Source organism: Dendrobates tinctorius, unplaced genomic scaffold, assembly GCF_039654945.1.
Source record: "Dendrobates tinctorius isolate UK_male_01 unplaced genomic scaffold, ASM3965494v1 ptg000143l, whole genome shotgun sequence".
Classification (NCBI taxonomy): domain Eukaryota; kingdom Metazoa; phylum Chordata; class Amphibia; order Anura; family Dendrobatidae; genus Dendrobates; species Dendrobates tinctorius.
Window position 1 is genome coordinate 40,796,499 of NW_027361810.1, and position 12,991 is coordinate 40,809,489.

Genomic DNA, 12,991 nt, shown 5'->3' on the forward strand with positions numbered 1-12,991 from the left:
TTGGCATAGGTAGTTTCCTTCATTGGAGACTGCCCTTCCCGTGGTTGTTCCTTCCCGGTGAAAGACCTGGCTAGTCATTGCTTGCGTCGAGAAACATGTGATGGTGTCTCCGCGGCTGTTGATTTACAGGTGTTACACCCCAACCGTTCAGACATTCATGGCTTTTCCTAATTATTGACCATCAATATTAAAGTCCCGGACAATCCCTTTAACGAGGACCTGTCACATATCCTAAGTATGGATTTATTAGTGTGATATTTTGTTTTCCTGAATCTGGTATTGTCTTTATCTTGTTCCTGTGCCCCTTCATCACTGAGATATGGCCCACTCTTCAGTGTATATAAATCTCAACTGGGCATAATCCTCAAAGAAACATCCACAGAGAAGAGTTGAGGACCACTCCCGCTTGGCAAACAAGACTAGATTTAGACACCGGAAAAAGGTAACAGAAAATTAACACCAAACTAAGGAAAACAGCTGCACTTAGAACTACCGTAGTAAAAAAAAATGACATATTTTTAACAAGTGACAGATTCCATTTTTAGTGTTTCTCAATTTTTTTTAACCCTCCTTTAATGGATATGAGAAAACACTATGTCAGTAAATAATTGCAACTGAATTATGCCAGATTTAGCTGCATCAGTTGTTTCTGAGGTCTTTGATTTACCACATCTCTGCACAAAGCTTGGTTTGGTTTCCATATCTTTGCTCACAAATGGTAGTTTATTAATGAAGTCTATGTAAAACGTTTTACTTGTCATCAAAGTGATGGGCAAACCTCTGGATGTTCGGGTCCAGTGGGTTTGGCTGAATATTTTAAAAAGTTTGATTCGGGTACCAGAACAGTACCCAAACCCGGACCCCATTCAGTTAAATGGGGGGCCTGAACATCCGTTGTTTGCCATGCTGTCATTTGTATGACAGCGCGGCAAACACTACTGCCTCTGATTGGTGGTAAGATTATTATCGGCTGTCAGAGAGCTGCGGTTCCCACGCTGTCAGATGACCGCATGAGCCAGCAGCTGTGACTGATGGTAAAAAGTTTACCTCTGGTCACAGTGGCATTGACTGATGAGAGAGTACTACTCCCATCAGCCTACACCTGCTGCTTCTAATAACAGCTAGAGAAGGCGCCGCTGATGGGAGTATTAATTATCCAGCACCTGTGCTTTAAATAAATACATAAATAAAATTATTTGGGCTGCAACCCTCAGCTGTTAGCTTTGTCATGGCTGGTTATCAAGAATAGAGGGGTCACCACGCCATCCTAGAAGAGTTGCCAAATATTTTTCATTGATGCTGAGCCATGGTACCCAGAGTGACTGAGAGGAAAATTAGGATTAAAATGGTCTTGGCTTGCCTACATAAGGGTTTAGTTCCACAAAATAAAACACCCTTCCTGTAGTTTCCCATTGCCTTTAAACATTGGCCAGTATGCCACAGTCATGAGGCAAATTCCATCTGAACAATTGTTTAGCCAACATTTATTTCCAACTGTCACAGTCATGAAGAGCATGTCATTTCTATCATGGAAGTTGCTTATATCTCTAAAACTAGGATGGCACAGGTAAAACCCAGCCACTTTAGTCCATATCTCCTCTGTTGTGGAACAGAATGTTAGCCTCTATAGTTATGGAACCTTATGCCTATAGCCATCTGTAGACATCTGATTGCCTACTGATCACCAAAAACATCCAGCTTGACCCCAAAAATCTCTTTTTCCAGGGATGGCTTTCACTGCCATATAAATATAACATTTTTATATTGTCGATTTTCTTTATTCTTTGCCCACCCAGCATTCTGCTGCAAGATGAGACTCAATATTCATAAAAGGTGAACAATTTTTAAAAGACTTACAAGTGCCATTAAAGCTGCCCCTAGACCAATAAGAGGACTGGCAGCCACAATAACCAGCGTCAATTTCCAGTTTCCGATAAATCCAATAAGAAATCCAAACACGAATGTTGAAATGCGTTCAATGAATATGGCGACCTGATCAGCAATGGCATTGTTAATTTTGTTAATGTCGCTGTTTAAAGAAAAAAGAGACAATGTTATGGATGGCTGCTATGATGTTTTAGCCAAAGTAAGAGGAAAGGAGCGTGTATGGGATACTAGCGATGAGCGAGTATGCTCGTTGCTTGGGTTTTCCCGAGCATGCTCGGGTGTCCTCCGAGTATTTTGGGTGCTCGGAGATTTAGTTTTTGTCGACACAGCTGCATGATTTGCAGCTGCTAGACAGCCTGAATACATGTGGGAATTCCCTAACAAACAGGCAACCTCCACATATATTCAGGCTGTCCAGCAGTCGCTATTTATACAGCTGCGTCGACACAAACTAAATCTCCGAGCACGCCAAAATACTTGGAGGACACCCGAGCATGCTCAGGAAAACCCGAGCAACGAGTATACTCGCTCATCACTAGATACAGCAAAACTGATTTATAAATGTGGACCAATGTAGGAGCAGAAATGACCATGTAAAACAATTGCTCCAATCAATGTCCTCAAGAATGTGAAAGTTCTAATCAATGGTAGTCCAAGCAGGTGGGAACCCAAAAAATCACACATTCAGAACATACCTATGAGAATAGGTGGGATAAAACTTTTAAAGAGTTACTCCAAAACTGTCCAATGAATAGGCACAACGGTGGGGCATGTGCACCTATGCTCCATTCAGGATGGGGTTCCCAGGTTCCAGTGTCCCGATCTCAGTATTATGGGTTTCCAGTGGTCTGACCCTCTACAATCAGTTTGTTATCACCTATCCCCCATCGATAATTGAGAACGTATCTTTTTTAGGCTAACCCTTTAATCATTCGAAAATACCCAATAATGATGTATAATTAAAAGGGTGTTGCCTTGAAAATTTAAGGCACAACGCCCATTTCATATTCAGTGGGTGTTATGTTCCTGACATTTGTGTTTCATTTTATAAGAATTGCTTTATCTCCATTAATGCCCTTCCTTACTCCGAAATTCTTGTGTTCAGCTCCCCAACAGAGTTGCAGTCAAACCAGCCTATATCCAGCCTCATTATTTTCCTGAAATATTCTTTCCGAATTATTTGTATTTGATGAGCTGCAGCCACGACCCATAGAGCGATCTGTAGGGAAAGTATGGAAATAATGTACGATAGGCCATATGCATACAGAAAAATATGAAGGCTCTGTAAGAGTTGTATGTGGAGTTATTATAATACAGCACTTATCAAAATCTATAGTTCTGTACTGTAAAAATGACAATTAATTTTATAACCTATGCAGGATACCTGACATCTGATTCAGACCCCGGCACCATCATTGCAGGCAAGAATGTTTTAATTAATTAATTTTATTTTATTTAACTAATTTTAAACCATCCAGTAACTACGGGTTCGATTCTCCATCTTTGGCTTTTTTTTAAAGTCACTTTTCTTTTTGCTTTGTAGTATCAATTGATGTTTTTGCTGTGGCAAACTTAAAAATGGAGGACATGGTTCACAAATTTAGCAAAAAAATTTAACATGCTCTTTTTGCCTTTACCTTTTTTGGTAACTTTTTAGGACAAAATCACGTTTTGCTAAATTGTCTCAAAATTTGCACAAAAATTACAAATGTACATAAAGTTCCTCTTGAGTAGGATTGAAGTACTTTGTTCTTAAAAATATTGCAACTATTTAAAAATACATGATTGACGAATCAGACAAAAACATCTGGAAACCACAAACCTTGACCACCAGGCTGACCAAAAAAAAATTCATAGAAGATTGAGGTGAAAATGAAATGAAAAACAGGTGACAAACACCAAAAACTAGACAATAAAGTGTAAATGCAATAATGAATGATGAGTAATCCAAATGGCTGTTCTCCAGAGGCTTCTTCCTGCCCAGCTCCTCTTGAGCGACAGGTATCTCCCCATCTACACACAGTAAGAAACCTCTCACTAAAGGACAACAGGGCACAGAGAAACCGCCAGGGACCAGCCACCTCGACAAGTCACCTATGATCCCCGGCTGGCTTTTAAATGTATGCTTTTTCTGGAACACCACACAGGCTGATGAAAGTAGAATGAGCAACATAAGGACTAGCATTGTCATGTTGAAAAATGACTCATGTCATGGGACATTTTGGAGAAATGGCCATACCACTGATGCCATCACCAAATCATTGCAACGCCAAGCTGTGTATCTGCAATGAAAACTAGAAGGGTCCAGCTATCATACATTATGCCACCCCGCCTCTTCATAGCATTGCCCACATGGTCTCTGGACCAATCTCCAGCTATCATTGCATCCAAGACAAAAGCAGAACTCAAGGGTGAAGAAGACAGACTTTGGTGTGAAGATGATAGCCTTTGGTGTGAGGTCCATGAATAGGTCGTCATGAGGGAGCGTCATATTGGTCCTACTCCAGTAATTATGGTGTGGGGTGGCATAATGTAGGGTGGCCGGACTCATGTAGTCTTCTTTACTCCAGGTATGCTATCAGCTGGATATTTTATTAATCTCATCATGGAACCAGTGATACAGCCCTTTCTCCAAAGTGTCCCAGAAGCCATTTTTGAACACGGCAATGCCAGGCTGCGTGATAACTGAATAAATGGCAATTTTCTGAATATTTTGCTTCCTTTTTCCATCGTTTGTATATCATTAACATATCTATCGACCCTATGGTTACCATAATTTCACAACTTTTGCTTCGTTATGGCAATTTCATTGTTAAGGAGTTTAGCTTGAAAGTCATGTACCTGAAAGTAGCTGATCACCAGGACGATCACTCCTATAGCAACGTAGTAATATGCGAATTGGGTCATCTCCGTCTCAATGTTTATTCTGTCAATTAGGATGAAAGGTCACAGTACAGGGTGAATGGAGTGTAACAGACAGTCATAAATATAACATACCGCGCTAATAAAACATGGTGCAAACGTACGTATTACTGAACCTTTCACCTGAATGATATGGAGTCAGTGAAAGTAATCAGGAAATATTGATCACAACTAGTGATGAGAGAGCGTGCTCAGATATCGTGTTATCCGAGCATGCTCTGGTGTTATCCGAGTGCCTCGGATGTTCTCGAGTAATATGTTCAAGTCCTCGCAGCTGCATGTCTCGCACTGTTTGACAGCAGCAACATATGCAGGGATTGCCTAAGAAACAGGCAATCCCTGTATGTGTTGTGGCTGTCTAACAGCCGCAAGACATGCAGCTGCGAGGACTTGAATATATTACTTGAGCATGCCCGAGACACTCGGATAACACCAGAGCATGCTCGGATAACACAACACCTGAGCATGCTCGCTCATCACTAATCACAACCTTTTAATACACCAAAACAACTTTTGCACCATCTACTGTTTGTCGATCACATCTGCTTTGAAGTCTCTGCTGCAGATTCCACCAACAATGCCGGGCAAAAAAGAGCAGCATGTTCCAGTATTTTTCTCCGTAAAATGACAAACACCATGATGGAATAAACTGACAAGCCCCATTAGAGATGATTAGGTCCTTCAGTATCCAACATTTACTGGATCTTGCATTGCCATCAACAGAATTGAAAAACACTAATAAAAAGCTCAATAAATGTTAAAAATAACATATGCACTGCAATGCAAAAACACATTTAATCACTTCAAGTTTGTAAAAAAAAAAAAAAATGACCGATCCATTCCTCTGCTGGTTTCTGAAAAGCAAAAATAAAAAGCTGGCTGAAAATGAGCCAAAGAAACACTAAAGAAGACGCTTCAGGAGGAACACCACCGGCATTTTCCTAAACAGTCTTCCTGTAGTAAAGCACAGTGGGCACTCTGGTATCTAAAATACGTTGTGTGCACATAATCTTAAGGCACTTTTCTGGAAATAAAGCTTAATTATTGAACATATTAAATGCATGCATAATTGATAGAACTATTTATGCTTCATTTCTTAACAGGATCAACAACATTTGACTACTTTACTAATGGGCTCCAAGTTGTGCAAAGGTACAATTATATTTTATTCACCTACCAGAATATCATTATTCCTCTTTACTGCTGCCAGCGTCCACCGCAGGTCTCCTGGCTTCTTCTTCCGGCAGGGGTGGGTGACAGGTCACCATTGTAGACAAATGGTAAGATCCAGGTCCCATTTTTATTCCCCTGCATTTTTTTTATTTGTTTTGGAAACATCAAACACATGAACATTTGGCTCGGCCAAACGCTCATATGTTTTCAATGTGGGGCACCTTTGACGACAGTTTATATTCCAAGCGATCTAAAACATTGAGCGTCTGAAATCAAACTGCCTGATCCTTCTCATACCTAACATTATCTGTCAGGGGAGAGTCAGGAAGCCAACATACACCTCTCATGACCTGTATTAACTTATTCTGGTCATTATACAATCAACTGGGTCAGGGATGATGTTAATGATGATTGTGTGATTGACCTGGAAACTGTATAGTGGTAACAAATCATCCGGTGGCAGATCTACTTTTTCTTGGTCAGCTTGGGAATAGGTGATGCCATAACTGATTTTAGTTGAGAAGGCTCAACAGTGACCAAAAGCTCTAGGTGTGCTCATGCTGATGAAAATCTAAAGTGTGGTCAATTTTTCCTACTTTGCCAGTTGATGAATATTTTTCAGCATGCATAATCTGTAGGAAGAAAATTGGCCATGGATGTCATGGCTCAAATAGACTAGGAACTCTACAACTCTCCATCAACACATAAAGCAACATCACCTGCCCATGTAGGAAAAACCAACTGGCCAGCAAACTGAGCAAGAAGGCTCAAGCCATCCTTCCAACTCTTTTCCATACGCTCATCTTTCTGGCAGTCAAGCCACACACTCAAGAAGAATCTGGTCGGTGTCAGAATCATCATCTATTTCTTTTAGAACTCAGACTAGTTCTCTATCTCCATCACACCATCAGATATCCATACTTGATTTCATGGCCAGGACATTGCTTATCGAAACTCCAATAACTGCGGCAGCAACGGTATAAGCATACAAAATATTATATACAAAATAAAGTCATGTACAACGTTATAAAGGTCAGTGGTGTTCAACCTGACACTTAGGGACCTCATAACGGTCAATTAAGGGCAATTATACTTTTTATGGAGACTACAGTTACCATATTAAAACAGAGAGGAGTCAAAACTTTGGATGTGTGTGACATCTTACCCGCAGTTCACTGTAGAGTTATCCATTTCTAAGATGGTACCATTGGTCCAGCTGATTGTCCCATTGATACATATTTTGTTTGTATCCTGAAGGTACTGGCCTTCTATGTCGTATGCGATAAATATGTCAGTCATTTGTCCATAGATCAAAAGCATCATTGGCTGCGCTGCTCCATGGGCTAAAGCACACGCTGCCCCAATTACCATCATGATGATGTCCTTGCCGGTAGCATATCGGAACTAGGAAGAAACCAAACATTCGGTTAGGAAAATAATCTTAGCATTACACCTCTGATTACTGTTCCAAAATTGTGCAGTCCATAACTAGCTGTCAGACAATCCTGGTGACTTTGGAGAGATTTGGAGTCTAATTTGTTGGTCTATGGGCACCTGCCATTGGAGGGAGCAATCACTGAGTTATGTTCCTCAAGTAGTGACAAGCAGTAACTACTGTTGCGTATGTGGTAATTGGAAAATGTCCAGTTCGGGGAAGAGGCAGCATTGTGTGTAGACATACTGCGGCTCACATGCCATGTATCACACCAGTATTGTATATTGTGTATGTTGGGCAATACACACTGTTGCGGATTTTGCATTAGGGCCCTGAACAACCTCTGGAACTTCCCTACATATGTCCAGGGTTGTAACATTATATGGGGAGAGAGCAAAGTTGTATGAAATAAGAGGTTAATGACAAATCCATATCCACCACTTATGATGATGGAAATACCTTCTGCCGCTTTCTGATACTACTATATGTGTCACACTTACCAACTGAAAGAATCCAACCCGGATTTCTTTTTCTTTCTTTTTCTTTGTTTTCTTCCCCGATCTAAAAATCAGAATACAATGCCTAATGAATACATGCAGACGCTTACAAATATGTTATCAATGCTTTGTCTGCTATCTAGAGAGAATTAAAAAAAAATTGTATATTTTTTTGGTACGAGTCACAATTATCAAGATATTGACTGAAAAATTAATATCTGATCGGCTAAATTCAACACATAGGTCTCGCCAATCAGCAAAATCACCCACCTGATTCCATAAGCAGAACAGATCAACACATGGCTGACCATGCCTGCTTCAGCATTTCGGTCCCATGGGTGGATCCCTATGGATGAAACCTTAATGGCCCATTCTATGTCTAGGGTCACACTGAAGGGCTCATGCAGACGACCGTATTTTTAGTCCAAGTGCTATCTGAATAAACATCGGATCGCACTCGGACAAATCTTATTCTATGGGGCCGTGCACGTCTGAGTTTTATCCTTGGTCAGGGTCTGTCAGAGGAAAAAAAAAAAACACAGTGTGCATGATTTGTATCCGATACTTGGACCGCACTTGGCCATGGAAAACATCGGACTGAACTTGCATAACATCCGAGTGTGGTGGGATTTTCACAGACTATTAGAATTGAGGAGGTGGAGAATTTTTTTTTTCCATCTCCTCCACATCTGAGAAAATTGGATCACACTATGATCAGTATGATCAGAGTGTAATTAGCATAATCTCTTGTATGACAGACAATACGGTCATCTGACCCTAGCCTTAGGATAGGCTATCAATGTTTAAATGCCTAAAGCTCTTTCTTAATTTTCCATTTTTTTTTTACTGATGACTTATTTCATTCTTTCAATATACAGTATCATCAATTAGTAGGCTGTGCTGGGTTCACATCTCTGTTTGAGGCTCATTGGGACCAACAAAGCAGATTCAGCCAAAAATGCTGGACAAAATATCCCATCAACCTATCCTATTTTGTATGATAAAATGCCATACACCTTGACGGTAAACAACTGGATCCCATTAAGGTCAATGTGGCCTTTCTGCTGTCATTGGTGTATGTAATGCAGGGGTCTGATACTAATTTTTGTATTTCTGCCCAATAAAGAAACAGAAAAAACACAAATGTGAACAATCCCTCACTTTTATATTTGGACCTCCGTCTTTTCATTACTAATGATGACTGATCATGATGATACATGTGTTTAGTTCATTGTGTTCACAGATACAACACTATAAATATTATCTCACATACATACCCATCTTTTAAAGACTTTAGTTCCCCCTCTGAAAAAGAACACAATGGACAGCTTTCATTAAGTATTATTTAAAAGAAACCACTTAATCAATGTATCCTTGATTGTCCTGTGGTCACACACACGTTGGTGATAGTGGTGGTTACGATGATGTTTCCAGAGATTACGGAAGATATTTCACAACAACAACTTTTTCTAGTTGGGGATGAAGGATAAAGAGTGCGTGATTCAAACAGCTAGCTGTGTTAGTAGATTTGTCAGCCGTAGTGGTAGAGGCAGGGCCGGTTTTAGACAAAGTGGGGCCCTAGGCAAAAGTTTAAAGTGGGGCCCCAAATGTTAACATTGTAAAATCACACACTTAGGTTACATTACATGAGCAGTATGCGGATACAGGTGGCAGAGGGACCTGTGCTGGCACTGTGGCCCCCATATTCAGGGGCCTTATATCAGCCAACGGGTCTGCCACTATTAGCATTACACAGGAGCGTTGCTATGGTCAGAAAAGATTGGGGGGCCCAAGCCCCAAGACAAAGAGTTGTAACCCAACCCCCTCTTAATTTTTTTTTTAACACTGCAGATAGCACAGCAGGGCTCCCAACTGTCCTGGATCCAGCGGGACAGTCCCGATTTTGACATTCCCACCCGCTATCCCAGCCGGGATTGTAGTTTTCCCGCACTGCGAATCAGCCACCATGCCCACATGTCATTTCAGAAAGGAGTGTGTACCGATCGCCATACAATTCCCTCAGCACAGCACACTGCAGAACAGAAGCCCTCCCTGGCTCATGTGACTAGTCACATGACTGTGACCTCATCCTATGTAACACCACAGATAGCACAGTGATAACTCTTTGAGAACAGATAATGTAGTACATGTCACCTGCAGTCCTATGTAACACCACAGATAGTCTTACTCTGAAACGCTATGGCTATGTTCACAAGCATTTTTTCAGTAGCCAAAACCTGTTCTGTTGCGTTGCTTGTTTTCTTTATACTTTTTTCAGCTTTTTTTAAAGTGAGGATGTTTGCTTTGTCTGCAGTATGTGTAAGGCCACGTTCACACGTTGAGTATTCGGTCAGTATTTCACATCAGTATGTGCAAGTCAAAACCAGGAGGGTGATAAATCCAGAAGTGGTGCTGCGTTTCTACTATACTTTTCCTCTCATTGTTCCACTGCTGTTTCTGCATTACAAATCCTGATGTGAAATATTGACCAAATACTAAACATGTAAACGAGACCTAATAGTTTAATTCACCAAAACCACTTAAAAAATTGCAGCGAAAAATGCCGTTCAATATCTGCATTTTTCTTTCTTATATTCTTTCATTGCTTTCTACGGGTGAAAACACACTGAAAGAAGTGACACGTTGCAGATATAAAAAGCGCTACAGTTCTGAAATTCAGTCAGAAAAAAAAACAAGCGCATGCAGGAGATTTCAGAAATCTCATGTTTTGCTGGCACTTTAAAAAGCCGCTCTTGGCCATGTTCATAGGCAGAATTTCTGAAGCTTTTTCTTCTGCAAATAAGAAGTTTACAGCATTTTACAGCACAAGCAAAGACTGAGATTTTCAGGATTCTCCTGAACACCCTTTTATTTTCTCCTGACTGAATTTCACAACTGCAGCGTTTTTTAAATTTGCAGCGTGTCACTTCTTTCAGCAATTTTTTTCACCCGTAGAAAGCAATGAAAAAGTTTTAGAAAAGCTGCAAATGTCGCAACGTTGTTTTTCCGCTGTGTTTTTGGTGAATAAAACTAACTTTATTAAACATGTACTGTAGACAAAATGCATATTGTAAAAAAAACAGCAAAAGCTCTAATGGTATGTGTCCACAATCAGTAAACTCTGGATGCTGCGTACATCCGCAGCATTCAGCCCGCAGCGGCCAGATGTTACAGCATAGTGGATGGGATTTCTAGAAATTCCATGTCCTCTGTGCGTGCACATACGCCCGCACCTCACCCGCAGAGACTGACATGCAGCACGACTCTCCAGACTGCAGCATGTCAATTTATCTTCCATAGATGCGATTCTCTGCAAGAGAAATGTCACCCTTACAATGCATAGGATGCGGTGATTCCGCACGGTTCAATGAACACATGCGGAATCACCTGCGTTCAAAAGATGGCAGCACTTTAGACGAAGCACATGTCCGCTGTGTCCAAACTGCTGCCATTTCCGGATCATCTGCACATACCCTAAAAAATGGGCATTTTGAAAGCAGTGTTTTTACTGCCAAGAGAGCCGACTTTAGCTGCAAAAAAAAATGCACCAAAAATGCTGATTCCTATGCACACCTGTACTGTATATGTGTATGGTTTACCCTTATTATTTCACATGGGAATTCATTTACTTCTATATCATAAATATCCCCTGATTCAGCAGACAATATCCCTGTCTTGTGTCATCCAGACAGTAGTGACAGGAGGTCGCCCTGTCACATTACAAGCAGTGATTAGTGACTGTGGTCAGAGCTGATGCTGATCGCTGCTGTATGTGGCTGTGGATCTTGATCCTGCAGCGATCAGCACAGAGCTCCGGACCACAGTGAATAAATCACTGCACTCAGACCTGTTATTGCTGCTGTTACTAGGTTCTGTGGCTTCACTTAGGCATATCCATTCTCAGGACAGTGCTAGGAGCAGCCATGATCAGGACTCAGGAGGAGACATACAGTGTCACTGTGCTGTAATCGGCCCCTCCCCCTCACTCTCAACTTTTAACCTGACTGCAGGGAGAAAGAGACAGGGGGGCTCAAGGGGCTTTGCGAGAGACACTCCAAGACTTCAGAGCAATGCACAGCATTATTCACTGCTGTACACCCTCTGGGCACTTCTTAAATGGACTGCAGATGCAGGGGGCCCCCTTTGTAGGTGGGGGCCCCAGGCATCTGCCTAGTCTGCCTGGTCCAAACGCCGGCCCTGGGTAGAGGCAGTGGCATTCAAGGTGGTAGTGGCACTGGCAGCCAAGGTGGTATTGGCACCGGCGGTGGCAGCCGAGGTGGTAGTGGAAGTGGCAGCTGAGGTGGCAGTGGCACTGGCAGTGGCAGCCGAGGTGGTAATGGCACTGGCAGGGGCAGCCAAGGTGGTAGTGGCACTCTGAGACAGGGCCATTCTAGAGGTGGGGATCAGTAATGAGGACAAGGAGCGCAAGATATTTTCCACTCAGAGACAAATGTCAGCTCAGTTAGAGAGTCAGGGATGATGATAATGATGATGATGATTGAGTGGTGGACAGGAACTGGAAACCAGATCTAGATAACAAGGAGATGATGCCATCAGAGGAGGAGGGTGGTGATGTCAGCGATGAAGAATGAACTAAAAGATCACCCATTGGCAGATCTCCTTCTTCTTAGTCAGTTTAATAGATTTTATCCTCTTAATTTATTGCAGTCATCATATTATATAGCACTGTGTACTTACAATTGCTCATTTTGCCTTTCTACGCAGTAAATTCTTCTCTTTTCCACTAGGTCTATGACATCACATAATTAAAAACTGATTAGCTGATTCCTTCTAAGCTCTATGTAGAAACAGGAGGTCCATTTTCCCTGCATGAGTCATGGCAGGGGGAGGAGGGACCAGCTGGGTCAAGAGGTGAAGAGGGAATGATAAATGCAGGGAAAAGAGACTTCCTGTTTCTACATAGAGCAGAGAAACAGAGAAGTTGAGTAGTAGGACAAAATGAACAATTGTAAATACACAGTGCTGTTTAATGTGATGATTGCAATATATTAAGAGGATAAAAACTTTGATGGGAAGAGGGCTTCTTTAAAGGAGACTTTTCATGTGCTGTAAAGTT

At 41.5% G+C, this 12,991-nt stretch overlaps 1 protein-coding gene across 2 annotated transcripts in view; it reads right to left on the reverse strand.

Moving 5' to 3' along the window:
• The window catches only part of LOC141049384 (bile salt export pump-like), a 127,643-nt gene that overhangs the window by 99,237 nt on the left and 15,415 nt on the right, over positions 1-12,991 (reverse strand). For both annotated transcript variants that reach the window (XM_073545806.1, XM_073545804.1), the window contains exons 3-8: positions 9,192-9,219; positions 7,918-7,978; positions 7,148-7,386; positions 4,729-4,813; positions 2,973-3,106; positions 1,858-2,029 (exon numbers count right to left, since the gene is read on the reverse strand). In XM_073545806.1, coding sequence (XP_073401907.1) covers positions 1,858-2,029; positions 2,973-3,106; positions 4,729-4,813; positions 7,148-7,386; positions 7,918-7,978; positions 9,192-9,219 — 719 coding nt within the window. The remainder of the gene's footprint in view (positions 1-1,857; positions 2,030-2,972; positions 3,107-4,728; positions 4,814-7,147; positions 7,387-7,917; positions 7,979-9,191; positions 9,220-12,991) is intronic.